The 27221-nt window shown below is 44.5% G+C and overlaps 2 protein-coding genes across 3 annotated transcripts; one reads left to right on the top strand and one right to left on the bottom strand.

Annotated features, from left to right (window-relative positions):
* Positions 1-4976: 4976 nt before the first annotated feature.
* THG1L (tRNA-histidine guanylyltransferase 1 like) lies at positions 4977-17715 on the bottom strand. 2 transcript variants are annotated; one of them, XM_033927550.1, is made up of 6 exons: positions 17489-17715; positions 14844-15020; positions 13564-13733; positions 6494-6582; positions 6045-6152; positions 4977-5161 (listed from the first exon to the last, which is right to left on the bottom strand). In XM_033927550.1, the coding sequence occupies exons 1-6, from the start codon at positions 17677-17679 to the stop codon at positions 5024-5026; spliced, it is 873 nt and encodes a 290-aa protein (XP_033783441.1). In that variant the 5' UTR covers positions 17680-17715; the 3' UTR covers positions 4977-5023. The 2 variants fall into 2 exon arrangements, with proteins under 2 accessions (XP_033783441.1, XP_033783442.1); XM_033927551.1 differs by lacking the exon at positions 17489-17715 and adding an exon at positions 17262-17437.
* A 74-nt stretch (positions 17716-17789) lies between these two features.
* LSM11 (LSM11, U7 small nuclear RNA associated) lies at positions 17790-26612 on the top strand. Its single transcript, XM_033927549.1, has 4 exons — positions 17790-18171; positions 20641-20780; positions 23656-23739; positions 25554-26612. Exons 1-4 carry the CDS (start codon positions 17817-17819, stop codon positions 25923-25925), a joined length of 951 nt encoding a protein of 316 aa, XP_033783440.1. The 5' UTR covers positions 17790-17816; the 3' UTR covers positions 25926-26612.
* The last annotated feature ends 609 nt before the right edge of the window (positions 26613-27221 follow it).

The following is a 27221-nucleotide window of genomic DNA, read 5'->3' as shown; positions in this document are numbered from 1 at the left end:
TATCTCTCCTTAGCCATCTCTTCAAGCAGAAGAAACCTAGTCTCTTTAGCCTTTTCTCACAAGAAAGATGGGATGACTGCCCTAGCATCCCTCCTCTGTACCTTTTATAATTACACTATTTTTTTTTTTTTAGATGCAATGAGCAGAATTGCATACAATATTCAAAGTGCAGTTGCACCAAAACAAAGGCATTATTCTCATTTTTGTTTTCCATTCTTTTCCTAATTTCTATTCTAGTGCAATAGGTGAGACATTTTAGACCAGTGGTTCCCAACCCTGTCCTAGAGGACCATCAGCCAGTCAGGTTTTCAGGATAGCCCTAATGAATATGCCTGGGGCAGATTTGCATGCCTGTCACTTCTATGCAAATCTCTCATGCATATTAATTAGGGCTATCCCAAAAACCTGACTGGCTGGTGGTCCTCCAGGGTTGGGAACCACTGTTCTAGACCACAGCTGCCCAAGTCCGGTCCTCGAGATCTACTGGCAGGCCAGGTTTTCAGGATATCCACAATAAATATGCATGAGAGAGATTTGCCTGCACTGCCTTCTTGGTATGCAAATCTCTCTCTCTCATGCATATTCATTGTGGATATCCTGAAAACCTGGTCTACCAGTAGATCTCGAGGACTGGACTTGGGCAGCCCTCTTCTAGACAGTAGGGTTATTTTCCTTTAGTCAAATGGCTGCAGAAGGAATCCACTCAGTTTTCACTCAATAGTACTTCACTGTGCAATTTAGCAGCCTCTATGGTTGGCTACAATGAAATCTAAGGTACGGAAAAAAGGGAGAAGGATAAAACATAAGGCTAGGTCTCTGGAGATTCTCCTGTATGTTTTTCCTCATTGGCCGATGGTTGGCAGAGTCTTTCGGAGGATCGCAGCTCTTCCATGTCCCGTCATTCTGGTGACTCTAGATTGGCCTCACAGTCCATGGTACACAGATTTGCTGTGCCTGTGCAGAGCTCACAGCCTTTGGCTGAGCCTCTCTCCAGACTTCTCCACGCATGGTCTGGTATCCATGGAGGATCCAGGTCATTTTGCTTTTCCAACTTGCCTCTTGAGCGCACAGCCTTAGAGCCGGACACTGAAGGTGTTGAAGGCAGAAGAGCAACAAATCATACCATGTCAGCAGAGCACTCCATATATAGGCACACAGGCTCCAGAAACCTAGGAACTGATAAGAGATGCCAGGCCCCAAAGGTGGGGGATGTTGTACTGATGTACCTGTGTGAAGAATGGAAAGTTTGAGAAGAAAGTTCAAGAAGACATTCCTGTCCTGGGCCCTCCAGGGAAGGATGGAGGTGTGGACTAGGGGTGGGATAACTGGGCAGCAGATTTGCACCTATAGGGACAGTACATGGACAGAGCTAGAGGTGGGTCTTGCAGGACAAAGAAACTTGTGTATATAACCCAATGCTTATGTAAGGAAGGGAGGGGGGATCAGAGACCCTAACATACATACAGAAACTGACAGCATCTGTTTGTATCTTTCTCTCCTTTGTATGGGGGTTTCAGGATGCAACCTTTCCACATCTTCATTTTCTGGTATCACTGCCATAGCTGATCGTTCTTTCCGCCTCCCAGATATATCGTTAGATACTGGATTCGATGTTTGCTTCTTAATGAATCTTCATGCTGCACTTTACCTAGAAATGGCACACATATTGTTTTGAATGCTGTAAATGTAGTTTGATTCTTGGTTCTCTAATCTTGGGGCTTTAAGCCCCCTGCTCCCTTTTAGGGCTGTGATTGCTCCATCTTTTTCCTGGTACCATGTTGCCTCTCCTGTTGCTATAAGCTGTTACAGCATGCTACTGAATGAGTGACATCTCAGTTTCTTTCTAGCCATGGTTACCAGCTCGTACCCTCCTTGAATCAGGAGTATGTTTTACCTCAATCTGTTGAAGCTGTGTATGATGAACCACAATTTTGAGTTATGTGCCTGTTCTGTACTGTGAATTTGCATTTTTTTTTTCTTATCATGTATTTCCATTGAGTGCTCTGGCCCCTCTGCGCCTCCCTCCTCTGGCTCTGAAGTGTACCTTTGTTTAATTTACCTATAGGGATGATACACGAATTGAGCTGGAGGAAACAAAGAAAAAATCTGTATAAAACCCCATGCTTACACAGGGTTAGAGAGGCAGATATACATACAGAAAAGTGCTGTCCCCTGTATGCATAAGTTCTCTCCATTGCATTTCCAGTCAGACAATATTCTTTTCGGTATGTCTATGCTGCTATAATTTAGTAACCTTTTATACTAACAATAAAAAGTATTTTCTGTTTTGGAATATACAACGCCGTCTTGTGGTCATTCCAGAGAAGTAGAAAAAGCAGCCTTACTTCAACTGGCTGCCTATTCATTACAGATGCCAGTTTAAAATTCTCTAACATTCTAGGCCTTACATCTAGAAGTACCCCCATATTTAGCTTGTCACCATTCTATATGTACCTTCTCGAATCTTACGTTCATTGGATTCCCATAGATTGGTCCTTCCATCCCCTAAGTTAGCACACTACGAATCCACTTGTTCTGCGGCCTATTTTTTCTTGTCCTCTTTCCTTTGGAATAGCCTTCCCTCTATCTTTGTTCTGAACTGGCCTATCCAAAATTTTTACTAAAAGTATATTTTTTTCAGTTAGCATTTAATACTCCCTTATCCCTAGTCATGCCACGTGAGCCCGGTCGCTGCTGGGGCCATGAATTCGTTGTAGCAAGTCACTGCCTCTTATTATTAATGTCTATCCCACCTTGTTTGATTGGTTCTTTTCTTTCTTATAATTGGCATTCCTTTTTTTATTTGATTTACTGTAAGTCGCATCAACCTTTTAGCATTTGTGGCATATTAAATATTTTAATAAACAAATATATCGCAATGGTAAGTGGATGTAACTGATAAAACCAGGAACCCATTACCCTGTCAACGGAAAAACTACAGGCAGCTGGCCAGCAGAGTGAGAGTAAAATGATGCAGTAACTCTTAAGAGCTCTATCTCTTCTGTCTGGGTGCATTTATTTTTTTCTAGTGGCCTGCTCAGAGAGGTAGCCGAGCCAAGATTTCACTGCTGGAGCTTAGAAATTTTACTGGTGAAGGGAGAGAAACAAGTGGCTATATATGATGATTTAATCAAACTTTGCTTTCAATGGCTATTAGGCAGTTGCCTCCGATACAAATTTAAAGATAGAGATTCAAAGCAATTTTAAGCGGCTTTTGGACATTTAAATTGTTGTCTAGAGCGAACCAAGCATATTCAATGGCACTTTAACCCAACAGTGCTGCTGAAAATTCCAGGTTAGCACCCAAGCCAGAAACGATTGTTTTGCGAATGTTCCTGGGATGGAGTCAGCATTTATGTGGTCTGGATAACTGCATAAATAGGCCTGCATCCCCCCCCGAAGGTCTACCTGCCTGCCTGTCCCCCCCCTTTGAAGGCCTTTATGTGGTTCACTTTACCTGTTTAAGTGCTGAATATTGCACTTAACCTATAGTGTTTTCACCACCTGCATATACCCAGAAATTCAATGCCAAAGCCCAGACATGATACAACATTGCATTTATGAGGATAATGCCAGAGATAGCCAACAAAATGCTGAGCATCACCAGCTGAATATCCACAACTTAGATCGTAAGCCCTGTGAAGACAGAAAAATTCCTAGTGTACCTGAATTCAGTTAAGACAAGTCTGTTCTTGTATATATGTGTTTTAGTAATGTGTGATTTTGGAACGCGCATTGTATAAAGCAGGATATAAATAAAAACCATAAATCTATGTAATTCATAACTTATTTATTTATTCAATTTTCTGTACCATTCCAGGGGAGCTTAGAATGGTTTACATGAATTTATTCATGTACTCAAGCATTTTCCCCTGTCTGTCCCAGTGGGCTCACAATCTAATGTACCTGGGGCAATGGGGGAATTAAATCACTTGCCCAGGGTAACAAGGAGCAGTGTGGGTTTGAACCTACAACCTCAGGGTGTTGAGTCTACAAACAAATTCAAATCATAAGCTCAAGGGAATGATGCTGCTCCTCAAAACTCTCACAAATACCCTGTAAAGTTCCCAGACTCTGCTCTTCCTTTAAATCTCTTGACATTTCTACCAGTAGGTAAGAATGAGCCTTCCTTCAGAACATCAACCTATTGTGGGTTGGAGGGTGTTTAAGGCCCGATTAAAAGCCCACCTCTGAGTACTTTTGACTCATAACTCCTCTCACCTTGCATCCCCTACCCTCTATGTCAGGGCTGCCCATGTCTGGTCCTTGAGATCTACTGGCAGGCCAGGTTTTCAGGATATCCACATTGAATATGGATGAGAGATTTGCCTGCACTGCCTTCTTGGTATGCAAATCTCTCTCATGCATGTTCATTGTGGTTATCCTGAAAACCTGGCCTGCCAATAAATCTCGAGGATCGGACTTGGGCAGCCCTGCTCTATGTCATATCTGTCCAATTTGGATTGTATGCAGGGACTGTCTATAAATGTCAAAATGTATAGCGCTGCGTACACCTTTCAGCTCTATATAAGTGATAAGAAGCAGTGCTAGTAGTAGAAGAGGGTGTAAATATCTGGAATGTAATCAAACTCTTATATGGAAGAGGGAAAGCATTCTGTTCTTCAAGAGCAGGGGCCCCCCAAAGTCCCTCCTTGAGGGCCGAATTCAGTCGGGTTTTCAGGATTTCCCCAATGAATATGCATTGAAAGCAGTGCATGCACATAGATCTCATGCATATTCATTGGGGAAATCCTGAAAACCCGACTAGATTCGGCCCTCAAGGAGGGACTTTGGGGAGCCCTGTTCAAGAGCCTAGCAACCTATCCTCCCTCCCCCCAAATCACAGTCCCTTCTTCTTTTCATTTCTCTCCCAGAGATGACTTTCTTACTATTTCTCCTACCATTTTATAAATTGTCCTAGCGGTGCTCCCTTTCTCCTATCCTTTAGGTTTGTGGTTGAAATTCTACTCCTTCTAGGTATTGCACAGCACTGTTGACCTTCCAAGCACTAAATCCAGCTATATCAGCTGTCATCAAGAATTTCCGGATGTTCCTTCCAGAACTGCTGTCCAATAATATCACAGTGCAGCGATGTGACTTTGCTCGGTGTCTGCTTCACTTCCTTCTCTGAATTTATTTGTTTTGTCGCAATTTCATTCACCTAAAACATGAATCGTCAAGTTAATATGTGACATGAGACTGCCCTGGATATGAACACTGGAGAGTAAGGGGTAAGAATACCGACTGAAAATCATCTCATATAGCATCGTGTGCACTGAGAGCTGCTAAGACATACCACAACCATATGCGAAAGGTTATGGGGCAACTCTGTAACTGGTGCAGCAATACAGCTTGCTAAACATTAAAATTCTATAGCAGCTTCTTTGTGCTAAGATGCAATTAAGTTTGTTTATTAAGATTTGATATACCGCTCCAGCATTTTACTGACCTAAGCGGTTTACAATGTAACAATTGAATAATGAAAGGAACTCTATTGAACATGTTCAGAAAGGAAAGATAAGAGATAGGATTACAGAATACCAGTGTAAATCACTATTTGCACACCTAAAGTTAGGTGTAAATATTTTTGCCAGATTAATGGCAGGCACTAGTATGCATGCCCAAATGTTTCCTGAACTGCATGTAACCTGATGATTCCCAAACCTGCACTTACTGCATCAAGCTGTAGCAAGTGGAAAAGTCCTTTATGCTAAATAAAGCCCTATTTCAATTTTCTACTATTTGAACATGTTGCCACACATTCACTCTGCATCAAGAACATTGCAAATATTAATACAGCTACAAGTAAATGCAGTTCCAAGAGCTCTTTTATCTGTCACGGCCATGGAATCTAGCTGCCACACAATGACTCCACACGCCTATCACACTAATTATACTGTGCAACATAAGACTGAATCATATACAGACTGGGTTTTGTAGAATGTTTCACAGGATAGCACGCCACTAACCACCTCTCAAACCCGGAGAGATTTCACAGAAAATAGGAGTTTCCGCTTAAACATTTTTACCTAAGTTGTCTTTACCTTTTGCCATACCAGGATGGTTCCCTTCCGGTACATTAATGGTTCATTATTATAATTAATATTAAATTCCGAAAACAAAATCTCATTTTTGTCTGATGATAGAGTGCCCTAGAAAAGAGGAAAAGAACTGTGAAAGCATCTTTCCATACCGTGCTGTACCACAAGCTTCTGTTTTTAAGCAACTGAATGCAATAGTATTTTGTAAATAAAAATATGATTTTATAGCTAGAGGTTAAGTAGAAATAACTCTTATGTGAATAAAAAAATCAGTTGTTCTCCTTGATGTCAAGGAGCAAGAAAATATTAGTCCGGAGCTCTATACAGGTGCTCTACAGTAAACAGACAATCCAGGACTGGATTTTTTTATGCAGAGCTCTACAAACTCAGAAACACAAGTCTCCAAATACATAGCATTCTCTCTGCTAATCTAAAATGCAAATCTGCCTTACCCGTAGACGTTCCTGTGCCTGTGCTTTCGTTAGTCCTCCTTGATGAACCAATGCCCAGAAAACAGTGTTGTACAAGTTATTGATGTGGCCTGGAAAGGGAGAAAGGAGCAGTTTAGCCTATGATCTGTCCCTGAAACACTACAACAAACATAGTAACATGATGGCAGATAAAGGCCAAATGGCCCATCTAGTCTGCCCATCTCTTTTTCCGAGAGATCCCACGTGCCTATCCCAGGCCCTTTTGAATTCAGATACAGTCTGTCTCCACCACTTCTTCCGGGAGACTGTTCCATGCACCTACCACTCTTTCTGTAAAAAAGTATTTCCTTAGATTACTCCAGAGCCTATCACCTCTTAACTTCATCCTATGCCTTCTCATTGCAGTTTCCTTTCAAATTAAAGAGACTCAACTCATGCACATTTACATTACGTAGGTATTTAAACGTCTCTTATCGTATCTCCCACCTGTCCTCCAAAGTATACAGATTGAGATCTTTAAGTCTATCCCCATACACCTTATGATGAAGACCACATACCCCTTCTAGAAGGCTGGCTTATGACAGTGTGAAAGCTCAGATGAATAGATCACAGTCTACTCTCATATGACTATGGAAAAGAACAAAACTATGTTTCAAGTCACCATAGGCTCTAAGGTCCAAATTCTATAAACGGCGTCCCAATTGTAGGCGGCGATAGGCATACTATCGCTATCTAACCAGCCAATCGGAATGCACTTTAAAAAAAAAAAAACAAACACCCTGAGGCAGGCCACCTACACTGTAGGCGTTTTCGTGAGCCTACAGAGATGCATAGGGTTGCTTAAGCTCGCCCAAGGCTAGGCATGGTTTCAACCGGAAGTGGCTTTAGGCGAGCTTAAGCGTCTCCCTAAAGCCACAATAGATGCCTGAAATGTAAGCTAACTCCCCGACACCCCCAACAACCCCCCCCTGGTACCTTTATCTACCCACTCCCTCTTGCAGGCAGGCCTTCCCCTTTCTGGTGCATTCTGGGATGCACTGGGAAGGGGCCTAAGGCCCTGATTGGCTCAGATGCCTAAGGCCACCTGGGCCAACCAGAGTCTTAGGCCTCCTTCCCAGAGCATCCTGGGACGCACTGAAAGTAGCCTAAGACTCAGATTGGCCAGATATCTAAAACCCCTCCCATGGTCTACTTATGTAAACTGCTTTGACTTAACATTTTTGTTAAATATGGCAGTATATCAAATTAAAAAAAACAAACGACCACCATTTTGCAGTGGTGGGCCTGCAAGAAGGAGGGAATGGGCATCCCTCTTGCCGGCCAGATAAAGGGAGGGGGAGGATGGAAGGGGGATCTTGGGGGTATCAAGGAATTGTCCAGGTGGAGTCGAGGAGTGTTGGGGGCCAGTGGAAGGAGGGAGTCGGCAAGGGGATGCCTGAGGGCGGGGGGCCCCTTGGGTGTTCCAGCAGGAGGGAGTGGGCATCCCTTCTGCCAGCTGACTTCATGAGGGGGGGGAATGGGTTCCCTGCTGTGGCTGCTAAACTGATCGCAGAAGGGAGATTCTCTTGCCGTGATTTGCTCAATGGCAATGCAATTCTTTAACCAGCGCCTGTAACATGGATGCCAGGTAGAGAATCGCAATTCTCAAAAGCTGCTTAGACCAGGTGTCCTATACAGAATCAGGCCCTAAGAGTTCCACAGTGCTGTGTATGATTTCAGTTTTATTTTATAAATCAAAAATATCCAAATTGCTCACTTCATTGTACCATGGAATAAACCTGTAACAATTTAAAATTAACCAAAAAAACATAGAAAAAAATGTTAAAACATGTAAAACAGTAAAAAATTGAAACTCATAATAATAGACATGAAATCATATAAAATTATTCACAGCAAATACATTTGCCACATAGCCAAGGTAATAGCAATGTCTTCAAATGACACTAAACATTAATTAAGGCCAACTCACAGAATTCTTGCTTTGTCTTCAATAAAAAGCATTGTATATACATTTTTTTCATTACTCCAGGTAATAGCACCTGCCATATATATACAATAACCTTATTTTCTTTAACATAAATAAGTTCAATAAAAAAGTAAGACCTTTTACAATTGAAATCTTTATAAAATTTTGAAGTTCCAGGTGTTTATTTCATTTCACATCATCTCCTACAGATTTCACTTCCTTTGCTGACAAGAGGATTTACCTATATTCTTTTGTAGCTTAAGGGTCCATTTACTAAGCTGCACTAGCAAATGGGCTTAGAGTGCCCTAATCCAATCCAAAATCCAGAAAAGGAAACTACACGAAAAACAACATCCTCCAACCGAAGCAAGGAGAGTAACCAGATAACAAATTTATTGTATGAATCCACAAGAGAAATATGGAGTATTTACCAGAGCCTAATTTATCTTCAGGAACTGGTTCCATAGTTTGGATGTTCAATAGCCTTTGACCATTGCTCAAACCCTGGCCTCTTTTTCTGGCTGTCTGGCTGAAGAGTCAATAAACTGACCTGAAGGAGGGTGATAAAACTCGATCTTGCGACCCTCTCGAATAAGATCTAGAACCATGTAGTCCAAGGAAATTTGCTCCCACTCCCTCCAGAATGCCAACAGTCTCCTGCCAATGTGTGGGAACACGGCAGCCGACCTGGCATCATTGCGATTTCTTGGAGATTGTGCTAATAAGAGACCCTGAGGGTTGCTGGTGTCTAGAGTTGCCAAACTGCTGTCTGGACCCCTGATAAGATCTTTGAGCGGAGGAACTTGGATACAAGGAACATCATGAGGAATGAAAATTGCCTCTGCCCAGCAGGTCAGCAATGTCTGCTATCAGGCAGAGATTTAGGGTGGCAATCTGCTACGTTGGCCATAAGGGCGTCGAGGCCCTTACCAAATAGCATCTGCCCTTTGGAGAGCAGTCTGCTTAAAGGCTTTGAAGGCCGAGTCACTTGCCCATTGTCTGATCCAGAGCATGTGACGGGCAGACACTGCATATGCCAACATCTTGCTCATGACTTTAATGATGTCATATAGAGTGTCTGCCAAATAATCCACCCCTTCTAGCACCAGCTGGAGGCATACATACTCCTCCTTGGCCAAACTTCGCCGTAACAAGCACGTATCACAAACGAGGTTGCTGCTATTACTTTGACCCCCAAAGCTTCTACTTCAAATTGCCTCTCAAGAACCACTTCCATCTTGCAATCTTGTGCATCCTTTAACATCACCCTCACTATGGAAGGAGGTACGTTTAGTTACTTGAGCAATAGTGGAATCCACCTTCGGCTGACTAAACAGCTGCTGAAATTCCGGAGCTATAGGCCAACTGTAGGGAGCCTTCCGGAGTCTCTCACTGTTCTGTGACCAGCAAGGTGATGTCAGGATATGAGGGAAAAAAGGTGGTCTGAGCATTTATGCCATTCATGACTGTGAACTGTGAGGTGGATGGCTGCTGAGGCTCCCAACTTCAACTCCCTGAGCACATCCGTAATGACATAAGATGGTAGCCGACAGTCACCGCACCAAAGGATCATCTCCCTGGTTGAGAACAACCATCGCCTCTTGACTCCCAATCCCTGACAGAAAACCGGAATCCTCCAGGAAGGAAGCCAAGCCCTGGGACAAGAAAAGGCATCGAGCTTGATCTGCAATCTTCCCAGTCCTGTTCTGCTTGGTCACACAGGCTGGGAGATAGCTTCCTGCGTGGCAGATAAGTGGTATCTCAACCCAGTCTGATACTGGACCACCACCAGGCTTTCCACAGAAAATTCACAAATTCTGGAGTAAATCCTTGGACAGAAGGCCCCAAGGACCCCTGCAGGACCTCAGTCTGGTTTCTCTTGGGCTCCGCAGTGTCTGCACACTTGCTTTCACACCTTTGCAATTTGAGGACAATGGGAGGGATTCTCTCCCTACCACTTGGCCCTCCTGCAGTTCCCCAGCCCTAGAGGACTCAGAGGCGGCTTTTCCGCTGACCATCCAGTGCAAAACTGGCATGATTTAGCAGTATAACAGTCTGAGGAGTCCATCCCAGTCAATTTTGAGCCAAATCAAGGGTTTTTGAGGCAGATGGAGGCTTTAAAAAACCCCAATTGATTAAAATCCAAGATGGCTGCTGCCAGAAAAATCACACCAAAAACATCCCAAGGGAACTCCCCTGAACATAAGAATTTGCCTCCGCTAGGTCAGACCAGAGGTCCATCGTGCCCAGCGGTCTGCTCCTGCGGTGGCCCATCAGGTCCATGACCTGTAAAGTGATCTTTTGTCTAGAACCTGTTCTTCCCTAATCCTTTATATCCTTCAAACCCCTTTTCTTTTTATCTATACCCTTTCTTTCTCCTTTATCTGTAACCTTCAATCCCCTTATCCTTCAGGAATTTATCCAGTCCCTCTTTGAAACCCCATAATGTAGTCTGACCTATTACACCCTCCGAAAGCGCATTCCAGGTATCCACCACCCTCTGTGTGAAGAAGAATTTCCTAGCACTGGTTTTAAACCTATCCCCTTTCAATTTCTCTGTATGTCCTCTTGTTCTTGTAGTTCCCAGTACGCTAAAGAACCTGTCCCTCTCCACCCTCTCTATGCCTTTCATTATCTTGTACGTCTCTATCAGGGAAAGGGGTTTTGGAGATGGGGGACCCCAATCTCTGGCCCCAGAAACCCTTGAAATCAACTCCTCCTCCAATTTTCTCCATAGGGAATTTACGGGGGTTAAGCCTTGGCTGTACTCAGTGCTGCTGCCTGCCTGTGTCAGTTTTGCTTCAACATGGCTGAAGTGGAGGGAACTTTCCACCTCAGATCCTTGTGGAACAGTCCAGACTAGAGAGCTGCACGGGAACGGGGACGACGGGAATCCCGCGGGGACGCCCCTAGGGTCGCGGGGATCCCGTGGGGACGCCCCCTAGGGTCGCGGGGCTCCTGCGGGCCTGGATGTACTCAGTCGCGCGGCTCTTCTTCTCCCTACCTTCTCTGCTTGCAGCACAGAGCCGACCGGAAGTCTTCCCGACGTCAGCGTTGACGTCGGGAAGACTTCCATTCGGCTCTGTGCTGCAGGCAGGGCAGGTAAGGAGAAGGAGAGTAGCCTCGCGGTTCAAGTGGCTACCAAGGGAGGGGGGCGGTCCGCCCCGCCCCGGTTGCAGCACAGCCGGCCAGGTCCCCTTACTTTTGTGGCACTTCCCCGACCGACCGATAACAGCCCGGGTCCGACAATCCTCCCTGCCCTTAACCGCGAATCTAAATTACCTTCTTACAGCAGCTGTAAGAAGGTAATTTAGATTCGCGGTTAAGGGCAGGGAGGTTTGTCGGACCGGGGCTGTTGTCGGTCGGTCGGGGAAGTGCCACAAAAGTAAGGGGACCTGGCCGGCTGTGCTGCAACCGGGGCGGTAGAGAAGGAGAGAGGGAGAAGGACGCTGAAAGGCCATGGTGAAGACAGGAGGGGGGGAAGGACTCTGAAAGCACTTGAAGACAGAGGAGGGAGAAGGACGCTGAAAGCACATGGGGGAATACAAAGGGGTGGAGAAGGATGCTGAAAGGCCATGGGAAGGGCGGGGGGGGGGGGGAAGGACTCTGAAAGCACTTGTGGAAGACAGAGGAGGGAGAAGGATGCTGAAAGCACATGGGGAAGACAAAGGGGTGGAGAAGGACGCTGAAAGGCCATGGGGAAGACAGAGAGGGAGAAGGACGCTGAAAGGACATGGGGAAGATGGGGGGAGAAGGACATTGAAAGGAAATGAGGAAGAGAGAGTAGGGAGAAGACGCTGGCAGGGAAGAAGACAGATGCCAGACTATGGGGGGAGCGGAGAGAAGAAGATGGGTGCCAGACCAATTTGGAAGGGGGAAGAAAGGGAGAGGCACAGTAACAGAGCAAATGGAAGATGCAGAAGGAAGAGAGACAGTGGATGGAAGGAATTGAATGAGAACATGAGGAAAGCAGAAACCAGGCAACAAAGGTAGGAAAATAATTCTATTTCTTTTTTTTTTGCTTCAGGATAAAGTAGTATATTAGTTGTGTTGATAAAAATTTATAAACATTAGAGGCTCTGGTAGAAACCCGTTTACAAAGTATGTATTCTTCCCAATTAATATTTTCAAATTAATAAAGTCTTTTTGCTTATTTGTAAATGGGTTTCTACCAGAGCCTTTAATTCAGTAGCATAATTAAATGAAATAACTATTTCTGAAGTTTATAGGGACGGGCGGGGACGGAGGGGATTCCTGGTGGGGACGGAGGGGATTCCTCGCGGGGACGGGTGGGGACGGAGGGATTCCTCACGGTGACGGGTGGGATTCCTCACGGGGACGGGTGGGACTTTGGCGGGGACGGGTGGGATTTCTGTCCCCGCGCAACTCTCTAGTCCAGACCTGGAGATCTTCAGGCTGCCAGTTGGAATGGAACCGACTGAAGACTCAACCCCCACAAATCCCCAAAGGGAATCACAGAGGGGCCTCACAGCTTGAACTCAAGCCTCTAATAAATCAGATGGAAAGCAGGCTTCCAGGGGAACAAACCCCAACCTTGAAGTAACAAAGCAAACTGGCTCATCAGGTACACCTTCGGGTTGCCTGCGAGCTAGTCTGCCTTCGCGGAGTCTGCATCCTTTGGCACCAAAGCCTCCCGAAACAGAGTAAAAAGCCCCCAAAATAATAAAAACCAAATTGAGCAGATCAGAAAACCTCTTCTTGGTTCGCTTGCAGAAGGAAATACTAAAGAGGCAGTTATACTCCACTGGTGATGGAGGAGGAGCTGAAAGATGTGATCGACACTCTTCTGCAAATGGTTCACGAGCATGGATTGATCACCTAATGTACAGATGCCTATTTAACAGAAAAGGCAATTAAGGGAAATCAAAGACAACAGACTTAGACAAGCACCACCTTTGCTTCTAAGAGTTAGTAGCCCTGAAAAATGAAACTAACCAGCCTTCAGTGCTCAGATTTTCTCTAATACTTTAAAAAGAAGCTAAACAATATTAGATGGACACAATGGAAAAAAATGAAAGAGTAACCATGAACAGATGGGCAGTAGAAAGGCAGGTTAAAGCACCAAGACTGAAATAATATGAACAGGTTCTCATGAGATCCTTACAGTCTGCCTGCCTCCATTTGAGGTAGTCCATTAAATTCTGGTTGCTTGGATATAATATCACCCTTCCATCAAATCCTGGTGGGTAGAGAAGCGGTTGGTCACTGAAGTAATCCTTCCAGTAGAAGACATAGCTGGCAGCAAACTGGGATACCACATGACTCATGAACTTACTTCCCAGGAGAGAAAGAGAGATCACATTACTGACATGTCACAACAACAGCAAGAGCCTTCTGTTACACTGCTAGGCAGTAATAGTCATCTAGTGGCATGCACCCAGAATACTGTTCAGATTTTACCCTTCACATTCTTTACAAATCTCTTCTGAACTTCTGTTTGGCACAGGGCAATTATTCCTGTGGGTATATATGAAACATTACAAACAATAACCAGAACACACAACTTTATTTTAAATATGATGGTGATTTCATCAGAGTCTCTTTTCCAGACACATAATGAGGCTCTGTGTCAGCTATAAATCAAAGAGATCAATATCTATATCTTATTGCATTGCTCTTGTTTTCCTTCAAACTGGCTGCTCCCCCCCCTGCTCGAACCGGCACCCCCCGCCCAACCAACTTGAACTCACCCCCTGTCTGGCACCGGCACGAGAACCGGCATTGGGGGGGGGGGGGGTTTGCCGATTCAAGTGGGGGGGGGGGCCTTTGCGAGTGGGGGGGAGCGATGCCGGTTCTCGTGCCGGTGCCATACGGGGTGGGGTGGGGGGGGGTGAATTCAAGTTGGTCAGGTGGGGAGTGCCGGTTCACGCGGGGAGGGGGGTGCCTATTCGAGCGTGGGGGGGAGCGATGCTGGTTCTCGGGTGGGTTCTGGCAAATCGAGTCAACACTTGGTTTGTGAGACAAGTTTTGCGAGAATGTTTTGCTCGTCTTGCAAAACATTCGCAAACCGAGATTTGACTGTATATAGATATATAAAGAACTGTGTATGAATGTGTAGTGAATAAATGGCCTTATCTATCTTTGCCCATCATCCAGAGACTAATCCAAGTCACAACCGAGATGGCAACTAATGCATGAATCATCCACCTCACTGCAACACACAAACAGCACTAAAAACAGCACTAACACCCCACAACAAAAATACCCAATGTTCTGCAGGCTACTAAGCTGATTTTAAAGAGCCAGTTTAAACATGTTGTAAGTGTGTAAAGATGGCATGCAACCGAGGAAACCCCATGACATAACCTCAAAATAAACCGACAATGCTTATGAGATTGTAAACAGATGGAAAGTTATTTTTACTTAACACACTTCCTCTCTTACCTGGCTCTCCTCTTAAACCAATGTGTTTTTTTGTTAAAAACAAAGCTGTATTCATCGCTCTGTCCATAAGCAATAGTAATATCTTTCAGTTCCAGCATCACAGTCTGTGCACATTTGTTCATCAACTGCAAAGCCCGATCATCATTGGGTTTTGTAAAGTTATGTTGTTCTACAAACCTAAAGGGTAAAATAATTTGTCTTTCAAACACAAATCAGCAAAACAATCTAGGAAGCAATGCATACTGGGTCAGACCAGTGGTCCATCGTGCCCAGCAGTCCGTTCCTGCAGTGGCCCCCAGGTCAAAGATCAGTGCCTTGAGACCAGACCTACCTTCATATATTCCGGTTCAACAGGAACTTGTCTAACTTTGTCTTGAATCCCTATAACAGCCTCCGGAAGAGCGTTCCAGTTTTTCACCACTCTCTGGGTGAAAAAGTTCCTTACGTTTGTATGGAATCTGTCCCCTTTTAACTTTAGAGAGTGCCCTCTCATTCTCCCTACCTTGGAGAGGGTGAACAACCTGCCTTTATCTACTAAGTCTATTCCCTTTAGTATCTTGAATGTTTCTATCATGTCCCCTCTCAGTCTCCTTATTTATTTAAAAAATGTATATATTGTCTAAAATCTAGGCAATTTTTACAAAACATACAAAATAAATAACAATACAACATACACTTCCCCCTCAATATTTGCGGGGGTTAGGGGCAGAGCCGGCCTGCAAATATTGAAAAAACACAAATAACTTTTAGGGCTGAATCTGACCCACCCCCGCCTCCCAGACCTCTCCACACCTTACCTGGTGATCTAGCGGTGAAGCGGGGCAGAAGCGCTTTTCCTATGCTCCTGCCCCGTGCAGAGCCGTCAACAAAAATGGCTGCCGCGAGTTCCTGTTGTAGTCTCGTGAGACCACGGGAACTCACAGCGGTCATTCTTGTGGACGACTTCGCATGGGGCCGGAGCGTAGGAAGAACGCTCCTGCCCCGCTTCACCGCTAGACCACCAGGTAAGGTGTGGAGAGGTCCAGGAGGCAGGTGGGAGTGGGTCCGGGTTTAGAGACTGGCGAGTCCTAAACCTGTGAATCGGGAGGGAGAAGTGTATACTCGTAGACTCTCCTACATCCTCCACTATGAACATACTCATTTTGTTCACATAAATGCATTGTCCTATAACTAAATCTAAATCTTTCTGGTCTGCCATCCTATTATTTTTGGGGTCAATATGGAATTGTCAATTGGTTGAATCTCCAAAAGGTGTGTTGTTTGGTAGGCAGCATCTTGTGGGGTTTTTGGACATGAAAGATGTATTCTTTTTCAAAAAGCATGTATGATTGGTCATAAATGCATATTACAATATTGGTTACAAAAAGATTCTCCAAATTATTGGCATTGGAGGAATCAATTCCATCGTTTAATTTTATTTGAGGTTTTTGAGGTTCGTAAATTTCCTAAAAGAACACGATTATTTTTAAAAATCTGGGATCCTTATATACAAAAATTATCCTCGAAAGCAAGAAGTATGATTCGTAATACTTTATATTAGATATAAATGTGTTGGGGTTTTTTTTAAATATTTTTGTTTATTTGATGTTTTATGTCACCTTTCATTCTAGGGTAGGGAGGGAAATTGGAATGATTTTAATATATAAAGTAATAAGGGGGGATATAGGGAAAAATAGTTTAGATATATTAAAATATATGTTGGAGGAATGATAAAATGTTTATGCAAATGAAAAATGTGATGTAGGAGGATGTTCTTTGCAGTTGAATTCATAGTAAAACATTGTTTAATTGTGCTCAAAAACGTTATAAATTAATTGTGCTTAATCAAAACTCCTATAATTCTAAACAAAATCTATGAATAAGTCCTGTTTAAAATATGGGGGGGGGGGGAGGTTGGAAATTGAGGGAACATATTGAGAGATATAAAAAATTTATTTTTAAGGAATGATAAACATTTATTAGAAGTTAATATGGTCAATTTAAATGTAATGACTATTTTACTGTGTTATATTATTGTGTATTTGTTGCATTTCTTCAATAAAATGTTAAAGAATAAACAAGATCTATGAATAAGTCCTGTTTACTTTATAACATTTTTATTGAAGGAATCAAATAAATATACAATAATATATAAAGGGGGGGTCGGAAATTGAGGGAACATATTGAGAGATATAAACATTTATTTTGAAGGAATGATAAACATTTATTAGAAGTTAATATGGTCAATTTAATGTAATGACTATTTTACTGTTATATTATTATGTATTTCTTGCATTTCTTCAATAAAATGTTATAAAGTAAATCTAAATGAGTTTTTTTTTTAAGTATCACAGAAATACTGTATTTTTGTTCACATAAATACATTGACCATCAACCGTGTCTTCAAAGTATCTCTAGGTTTACATAATCTTAACTGACCTGTCAATGAGTTCCAAAACTATTTTTTTTCTGTATGTTGACTAGAAATTAGGAGACATCATAGGCCAGGCTGCAACGTCTGATCTCCCTGATTAAGAACCAGAGCCTCACACCTGCTGCCTGGAGCCTTACCGGCACGTGCCCTAACGTTTAAGCGTCGCACGCTACCGCACAGCACGCTGGGAGTGGTAGTCCCGCGAGCCACGAGACTGTCAGGCCCCCCTCACCTGTGGAAGCTGCGACCGTCCAGGCGCACCACGATCCAGCAGTTGTGCAGGCACGTGTCGTCCGCCTCGAACTGCCTCACGTACTCGTAGCTGCTCTTCGCCATGCTTCCGCCCGCGCCCCCGAGAACCCTGCCAAGCCGCCGCAGGACCCAAGCCGGTTTCCGCGCGCCGCCGGCACGCGACCACAGCATCACCGGAAGCGGAAAAGCGTCGCCAAGGAGCTCCTCTAGCCTCCCTGCCTGGAGCTCTATGGTGCTGCAGAGCGGCTTCGGGTCTCTGCTCCGCCCCCCCTCCCCCGGAGGCCGGAAGTTGGCGCGCTCTTTCAAACATGGAGGAGGAGGAGAGGCGGCGGCCCGGTCCCGCGCCGGTCGACGAGCGCCTGGACGTCAGCTCGGAGCTCTTCGACCCCCTCCTGGCCCTCTACTCCCCCCGCACCCCGCTCCCCTTCCCCGGCGCGCGCTGCTTCAACAACTTGTCCGAGTACGAGAGCTTCGTGCAGCGCGGGGGGCCCCGGTCTCGGGGCCCCCCCAGGCCGCGCAAGCAGCGAGGCCCGCCGCCCCCGGACCCCGCCAGGCTCGAGAGGCTGAAGCGGCTGGTGGTACCCAAGGAAGGAGAGGAGGAGGGGCCCCCTCGGGGGGGCCGGAAGAAGAGGACTCCCAAGAACGTGCTCACCCGGATGCCTGGTGAGGGGCGGCGGCTTCGGGTTCAAATCCCACCCCGGAGCCAAAATTGAGCCCGGTCCTTGATTATGTCCCAGGATAAGCCGTTGGCATTGGGTTTAGTACCCCCCCCCCCAATAAGTTTTACAAGTCGGCTCCTTTAGTCTCAGCATTGGGGTCTCTCAGAGCCATGACCTATGATGCTGAGACTAAAAGAGGCAAAACTTTCTCATTTCACCAGCTAAGAAAGTAGCCTAGAGCAGTGGTTCCCAACCCTGTCCTGGAGGACCACCTGGCCAGTCGGGTTTTCAGGCTAGCCCTAATGAATATGCATGAGAGAGATTTGCATATAATAGATGTGACAGGCATGCAAATCTGCTCCATGCATATTCATTAGGGCTAGCCTGAAAACCCGATTGGCCTGGTGGTCCTCCAGGACAAGGTTGGGAACCGCTGGCCTAGAGGTTAGGGCAGCTGTCTTGGGCCCTTTGTTTATTTGGAACTTTGCTTGTTTCAAATACTTGTTATGTAACTTTGATACAAACTGCAAATAAAGGCTTTGTGACCACAGGTTGAATTTGACATCTCCTTGTTTTTCCTCCCTTTGTACTCTTATCCCAATATGACCCAAAATCCGCCTGCTGGTTAGGGCAGCATCATTCCCAGCCATGACTAATGTCAGAGGGACCAAGAAAACACTGCGGAGTGACGATAATCCTGAAATGGACTTGATTGAAAGAATCAAAGTTCCAAATGTACAATAAAATAATCCAAGTTCCCAAATCCACATACAAATCAAAAGGACTCTTTTCTCTGTGGATTCCCTGGGGTCAATTCTCTTTGGTTTGTAATGTCAGAGGGAAGCAACCAGGGCAAGAACCTGAAGTGTGGTCTTCCAGGCCCCTTCCTCAGTTTCTGTCCTGAGTCCTGCTTGTGTTCAAACCCTTCTGGTGCTCTCATTATTTATTTTACACACACTTGCTGAAAGGAGCACATTGACCTCCTATGGGTTGTGTTAATAAAATGTTAGCAGTTTATTTGTTAAGCTTTCAGTTCACTTTGACCACACTGACGATCTTGCCAGTGGTGTAGCCACAGAAGAGCATGGGCCTACTCCAAATTCTGACACCTTTGTTATGGCTGGCAGGGAACCTCTGGCGGTCAGAACAGGTCATTCTTCTAGTTGCTAGAGCCAGCGGCACTGTTCACACATTGCTACCGCACCCCCATCCCCACATGCTTGGTTATCGTGCAGCAGCCTGTGGACAGTGTTACTGGATTGCAGCAAGATCTGTTCTGGCCGCTGGAGGACTTCCTCCTGCTTGGAAGGCTTGGGGAAATCCGCCAGCGCAGGTGTTTATTTGTTGGGGGTTCGCTGGTGCAGGAATAGGGATGGGAAATTGTGGGCCCACCCATTTTGGACTCAGGCTTACCCAAAATATCATGCCTCAGCTCCATGCTAAAGTTGCTGTAGGTCCTTCAGGATAGATCGTGGGTGTGGTTAGGAGTCTATAATAAGAAAGGTCCAACATGATTTCTTTAAAAATAATTCTTCCTTCAGAATGAAGCATAATGCCAACTTAACATAATGAAAAGGGCAAAACACTCAGTATGGATTTGATAAAGTTCTGTTGCTCAATAGTTTTCAATATAAGAGGACTCTATAAATCACAGAGAGCAAATCTCTAAATATGAAAAAGGGAGGGGGAGAGTGTGGCATAGTGGCTAGAGCTACAGCCTCAGCACCCTGAGATTGTAGGATCAAACTCCAACACTGTTCCTTTTGACCCTGGGCAAGTCACTTAACCCTCCACTGCTCCAGGTACATTAGATAGATTGTGAGCCCACCGGGACAGAGAAAATTCTTGAAGTACCTGATTTGTAACCCATTCTTAGCTCCTTTGGGAAGACAGGCTAAATAATCAAATAAAGTGTGTTGGCTCAAGGACTGGCCAAATAGCATTTCCACAGTTCATTAACCCTATTGTTGCCTGTCTCTGAGTTGATTGTTTTTCCCCAAAACACTTTACAGGCTGGCCCTTATTTTTCTATAGTTCTTGTGTTCAGTTGGTCAGTGTCGGCCAGGATTAGTGGTGAAAGGTCCCTTAGGACTGCAGTGCTCTAAAAATTATTAGGATGTTCAGCAGTAGCTTCAAGTTGCAGTCTCTGTGGTTTGCTTTAGATCAGGGATCTCAAAGTCCCTCCTCGAGGGCCGCAATACAGTCGGGTTTTCAGGATTTCCCCAATGAATATGCATTGAAAGCAGTGCATGCACATAGATCTCATGCATATTCATTGGGGAAATCCTGAAAACCCGACTGGATTGCGGCCCTCGAGGAGGGACTTTGAGACCCCTGCTTTAGATGTTAATAGCCTCCTCCTGGACCAGGTCTATGCTTATTCTGATGTGTGCCAAGTTGGTTGTAGTACAAACAGCATCCTGCATTCCTCTCTGACCACCAGAGCTTACCACATTGGTGTTTCTGTGTCTAGTGCATAAGGGCAGCCCATTGGGAGAGTTGTACCGCTGTGTCCAAGACCAGATAAAGATCCATGTGCACATCCGCACCTTCAAGGGACTGCGTGGCGTGTGTGCAGGGTTCCTGGTGGCCTTCGACAAGTTCTGGAACATGGTAAATTATGAAGGAGCTTTGAAGCACTTTCTGTGAGGAGGTTGCTTGGGGTTGGGGCCTAGAAAAAGTAGCAATCACTTTCTGAACGCTTCTCAGACTGCTTTATGCTACTTGGAGAAGGGAGCAGTACTCTGTTTAATAATTTTGATAGTCTCTAAATGGTAAAACGGTCATTCTTCCTCTTAATGTACAACCTTCCATTCAGGTAGGATGACAGCATGCCCTAGACACAGCTATGTGATGTTTTATTTAGCTGAAATGAACATAAGAAACGCCTTCACCGGATCAGACCTAGGTCCATCTTGTCCGGCGATCCGCACACGCGGAGGCCCAGTTAGGTGCTCCCTGTTGGAGACCCGGATTTCCCATATCCCCCGATATGATTTGCAAGAAGATGTGCATCCCTTTAAGCTGCAGCTCAAAAAAGCCTCTCTCATCCTGAGTGGCTGCATCTGTGTAAACTGAGTCATAGAGAAAAAGGAAGGTAATTGTGCATGTGGAAAAGTTAAGGCCTAGGACTCCTGCTGTGTCTTTTGGATGTGCTGGCAATGCTAAAGGTTCTGGACTGGCCACTGGTGGAATCAGGGTACTGAATTAGATGGGTATACACGAGGCATAGTGGTTAAAGCTACAGCACCCTGAGGTTGTGGGTTCAAAGCCATGCTGCTCCTTGTGACCCTGGGCAAGTCATTTAATCCCCCCATTGCCCCAGGTACATTAGATAGACTGTGAGCCCACCCGGACAGATAGGAAAAATGCTTGAGTACCTGAATAAATTCATGTGAACCATTCTGAGCTCCCCTGGGAGAACGGTATAGAAAATTTGAATAAATAAATATTTGAAGGGTGGTAGACAGTCATTAACTTATGAACTGGTTGAGTAAGAGATTGTGGATCAGATAGAATTCTTTCTTGGGAATCCCTGTCCTCATTCTGTGAGTTTATTAAATTATGGCTCTTTAAGATGTAATTATTCATTTGTAATTTAAGATATCTGTTTCATTCGGTGTATGTTACTTTTGTAATGCCGCCTAGGAATAGGCGGTTGATAAATTTTTTAAATAAATAAATGTGATCTGTGAAAGCCATCAAAACAACTCAGTCCCAGCTTGTTCTTCCACACGGCTGCACAGATCAAGCATTCTGCACTGTAGTGGGACAGGCTAAGCCCCAAAATGAGATCCTATAGTTGAACTTAAAGCCCTTAGTGTTTGAATGCCTTTTTCCTTTCGATAGTTCATGAACTCAAATAGCCATTAACTGGTCTGTAGTGTTGATTAAGGACATAAGAATAGCCTTACTGGGTGAGACCAATGGTCTATGAAGCCCAGTAGCCCATTCTCATGGTGGCCAATCCAGGTCCCTAGTACCTGGCCAAAACCCAAGGACTAGCAACATTCCATGCTACCAATTCAGGGCAAGCAGTGGCTTCCCCCATGTCTATCTCAATAACATGCTATGGACTTTTCCTCCAGAAAATTGTCCAAACCCTTCTTAAAACCAGCTAAGCTATCTGCTCTTACCACAACCTCTGGCAATGCATTCCAGAGCTTAATTATTCTCAGAGTGAAAAAATGTTTCCTCCTATTGGTTTTAAAAGTATTTCCCTGTAACTTCATCGAGTGTCCCCTAGTCTTTGTAATTTTTGACGGAGTGAAAAATCGATCCATTTGTACCCGTTCTACTCCAATCAGGATTTTGTAGACTTCAATCATATCTCAACTCAGCCGTCTCTTTTCCAAGCTGAAGAGCCCTAACTGTTTTAGTCTTTCCTCATATGAGAGGAGTTCCATCCCCTTTACCATCTTGGTCGCTCCTCTTTGAATCTTTTCTAGTGCTGCTATATCTTTCTTGAGATAAGGAGACCAGAATTGAACACAATACTCTAGGTGAGGTCGTACCATAGAGCTATACAGGAGCATTATAACATTCTTAGTCTTGTTAACCATCCCTTTTTTAATAATTGCTAGCATCCTGTTTGCTTTTTTGGTTTGTCCCCATGCATGCCCATCTCCACAGACGAAGCACCAGTGCCTGAACACACCTGCGTTTTAGTAAGGACAAGTCACACTGTTAAACCAACCTCTGGTTTCTCTGGTGGTCAGCATCTTTCTCTCTTTGTTTTTTTGCTCTCTGGTCTCAGTTGTTCCTTTTGTTTTTCCTGCATTGTTTTTGGGAATGTTTGTTACGGGAGCGCACTCTTGAGAGCAGTGTGCACTCTTCTGGAAGAGCACGCACTGTTTGCAAAGAGTGAACACTATTCATAATGCATGCCCTCCCATCTGTGAACAATGCATATTCTTTCTTATTGGTGTGCATTTGCATACGCTATTCACATTAGTGATGACTCGTGCATGAAAGAGTAGCATGGAATGTTGCTACTCTTTGGGATTCCAGAATGTTTAGTTTCAAGTCTAAGCGTTTTTTTACAATCAGGTACTCAAGCATTTTCCCTATCTGTCCCGGTGGGCTCACAGACTAAATGTTAAAAATGTTGCTACTCTTTGGGGTTCTGCTAGGTACAAACTGCTTTGATATTTGATAAGGTGGTATATCAAATTTTTAATAAACCTGAAACCTACTTGAGACCTGGATTGCCACTGTGGGGAACTGGGCTAGAGCAGGGATCTCAAAGTCCCTCCTTGAGGGCTGCAATCCAGTCGGGTTTTCAGGATTTCCCCAATGAATAGGCATTGAAAGCAGTGCATGTACATAAATCTCATACATATTCATTGGGTAAATCCTGAAAATCCGACTGGATTGCGGCCCTCAAGGAGAGACTTTGAGACCCCTGGGCTAGATGGTCTGTCCCAATATGACTGTTCTTATGTTCCTGTGTCTATTCTTATATTCTATTCCTCTTGTTTCCTTCTAGGCCCTGAGAGATGTGGATGAGACATACAGGAAGCCAATTTTAGGCAAAGCCTTCTTCCATGAGCGGCAGCTGACTCTTACCCAGGTAAGTACATTAACATTAAGCAGACTAAATAATGTCTAACAGAGCACTTTGTGAAGATTTCTTGCGCTTCCCCTAAAGAACTGCATAAAAAATGGTACCGATAGTCACGACAAAAATAAACCTCTTATTGGTGGTTGTTTCAGGTAGTCCTGTAAAACACTCCAAATTTAAGGAGCTATTCAGAAATTACTTGTGTTGGATTATAACCAATAAAATACTCCACAAGTTGTGTAAAAAAATATACATATAACAGACAGAAAGCTTATTTAGAGTTCAGCTTGTCTGCATTAGAGAGAAGATAATTCCAGTAGCAGGGACCAGGTCTGAACTCTCCTCATTGTAGTTATCTACCTGGCTGTTCATAGTAGGCTGGGAACATTTGTCCTGGGAGGTACTTTTTCTGTTACAGCACCAGTGATTCCCAAACTGCCAATGTCCACTGTGATCTCTGCCTAACAGTGGCATGGGGCCTGTGTAACAGTGAATATTTGCAGGCCCTGCCCCCTTCTGTTAGACTGGAAACCTAAGCAGAGTCTTGGGGGTCTGTGAGTGCACACAGAAAGACAGGGTCTTTGCGGATTACAGTACCCGTGACCCTGCTGCTGCTGCCTTTATGCTTTGGGTAGATGCAGTGGCATAGTAAGGGAAGGGGGGAAGGCAGACTGCCCTGGGCGCCATTTTGGGGGCATCAGACCCTCTCTGCCCCCCCCACACCCCGCCCATAGCTCTTTAAATCTTCATCAGCGTGAGCAACTTCTTTGACCTGCTGCTCATGCTGGCCTGGCTCCTCTGACATCACTTCTGGGTCACGGAGGCGGGAAGTGAAGTCAGATGGAAAGTCAACGCTAGTGCAAGAGCAGGCCAGAGAAACAACTCATGCTGACGAAGATTTTAGAGAGATACAGGGGTGGTGAAGGAAGGTGCGAGTGTGGTGTGGATGGAAAAGAGGGGGGGGGGGTGCCTCCTACCCTCGCTATGCCACTGGATAGACGTGGAGAGGTGAAAAGGAGATCTACCATTTCATTTTCGTCATCCTCTGGATCTATACCCTCACAATGGAAAGATCTTCAATTTATATTAGGTCTGTGCAGGTAGAATGTAGATATAGATATATAACTTTTAGTGCATACTGAAACATGGCAACGAGTCTTATCCTGAGCTGATTCAACATCCACACCAAACTGCCTCGTCTTTCCATCTTTCTAATATGGATGTAGGATATTTTGAGTTATGTTTTTGTTGAAGCTGCATTGACTGAGTATTCAGAATTTGTTGTATATAATTCCACCAGAGGAGATACAGAGTGGGGGGGGGGGGGTGCTGCTATTCAGTAGAGAGGCACAATGACTGCATGGTGTGTGGAGGAGACTGGCACAGAATACAATGGGGCTAGCTTTATATTTAATTTGAAAAGGCACTTATAGCCTACATTGAATCCCACTGTGAAAAAAAAGAATATCATTAAATACCAAAAAGCAAAATTAAACCCCGTGAATGAGGTGATTGCTAAACTTTTATTTCAACTCTAACCCAATATCTTCATTAGAATAACTAATTCACAAATGCTTCTATTTACTTAAAACAACTACTGTAAAGATCTCTAATGCATTAACCTTCCACGTTATTTAATACTGAATGAAAAGCCTTAATTGTACAGTAGGTTAATTTCATTCTTTTTAATACCAGTGTACATGTGGTATCTCCAGTCTTCGTGTGATTGGAGCATTGACTGCCAGGCTTCTGTTTTCCTGCGCTGAGAAGGGAGGAGAGGTGATTGGCTGTTTTAGTTATTTCTTTCGTTTCTATTTTTGCAGCTCTTCGATCGTCTCAGAGTTCAGGAATCCGGTCCGGACGCAGGAGATGAGTCCCAGGCCTCCTTGTCACAGCCAGAAGCAGAAAAAGAAACAAAACTTTCTGTACCTCAAGCAGAGCCAGTCTGTGAAAGAACCACCTGTGAGGACAAAATGCAGAGACAATTGGGCAGAGAAAGTGAGATGCCACACGACTGCGAGAGAACTAAACCCAGAGTTACAGCAGGTCCAGAGCTAAGGCCTAGTGAACGCAGCTCCATCCCTGGAGGGAAAGACAAGAAACCCCCAAAAGATTATCAGCGGGTGTTCACAAGGCACATGAAGCAGGTGTTCATACGGGGGGAGAATGTTTTGTTGGTGCATATTGCACAGTGAGCTGTTCAGAAGTAGAGTATAAAAAGCAACTGCCCATTGTGCATCTTGCTAGAAGGATCCAGGACTGCCCACCGTAACAGAAGCAAAGAGTTCAGTACTGGAGTGATTCAAACTCTGAAGCAGGAAGGTGGGAGGATAAAAAGATCCAGTGACTGGAAGAAAGCAGGGTACGTTCAGAGTGGAGTGAGGTATAAAATGAAATATGGGAAAAGTTCTCTGGCCAGACTGAAAGAGAATGCAGATCTTAAGGGACACAGCCGGTCAGAAGGATAAAAGCATTTGAGATTTAGTTGTACAGCTTCTGACCATAGGACACCACCCTGACATCCCAGATGTGTTGTCTGCATCAATGCTGGGACCCTACCCTGCTAGCTCAAAGTGGCTTTTCTCAGAAAGATTATGTTGCTGCATTTTCAGTGGCATCGGCTTCCTTGTAGCTGAAGGCTGAGTTAGATGCTAGCGACACACGTCATGTCTCTTTGGCTCGGTTTCCTCTGCCATTGGTGACATGATTAGCTTTGTCTCTCCAGGGTCTACCTCAAGAATCAGAGTCTTCCAAAAATTAAATTATAGCACAAATTTCTGAACAGTGCTAAAATGTTAATCACTTGGAGATGCTCATCTTTGGTGTTCTTTTCATTCTTCTGGATCTCTATGTGAAAAAAGTAATAAAAAATGGAACTTTTATTTCAGGTCTGAAAAATGGATGCAGTACTAATGTTGCAGGGATGTAAGAGTAAGCAGCTCTGAGGAAGCTAGATTCAGGTTCAGGCGTTATTTCTCTTTACCTTTAGACCAAGTGTGTACACACACGTCTCGGCACCAGCTGGGATGTATCAGGGAGCAGTCTGCTGGTTTTGCAGTAAGGTAGAGCTAGTGCTGTGCCTCGCTGCTTGAATTTCAGGGCTAATGTGCTTTTGCATACTTCAGATTTGCTGAGACTTAGTTTACCTCCCCAAATCTTAAGAGTTGTTGGTAGGAATGAAAATCCAAGAATGCAAAAGCAGGGCTGGATTGCCAGTCTGCCTTCAAGGACCCAGTTTTCCTCATTGCCAATTGCCATGAGTTGGTTTGTCCATGAATGCTTCTAGTTGAAGTGCAAATACTATAATAGTTCTTCAAGAGAGCACTGAAGGAGATACAGAATCCACTCACACAATTATATCACTAGAAATAATAATTTAGTGATTTGGAAGTCCTCAGTGTGAGTTACGTAAGTCAGAAAAACGAGCAATGTTCAATACTTATTTCATGCGAGAGCACAAGGCTCAATGCAGCACACCATCACAGGATCTT

The sequence above is a fragment of the Geotrypetes seraphini genome, chromosome 18 (genome assembly GCF_902459505.1).
Source record: "Geotrypetes seraphini chromosome 18, aGeoSer1.1, whole genome shotgun sequence".
NCBI lineage: Eukaryota > Metazoa > Chordata > Amphibia > Gymnophiona > Dermophiidae > Geotrypetes > Geotrypetes seraphini.
The sequence above is the reverse complement of the archived record's forward strand: the minus strand, read 5'-3'. Positions and strand labels throughout refer to the sequence as shown.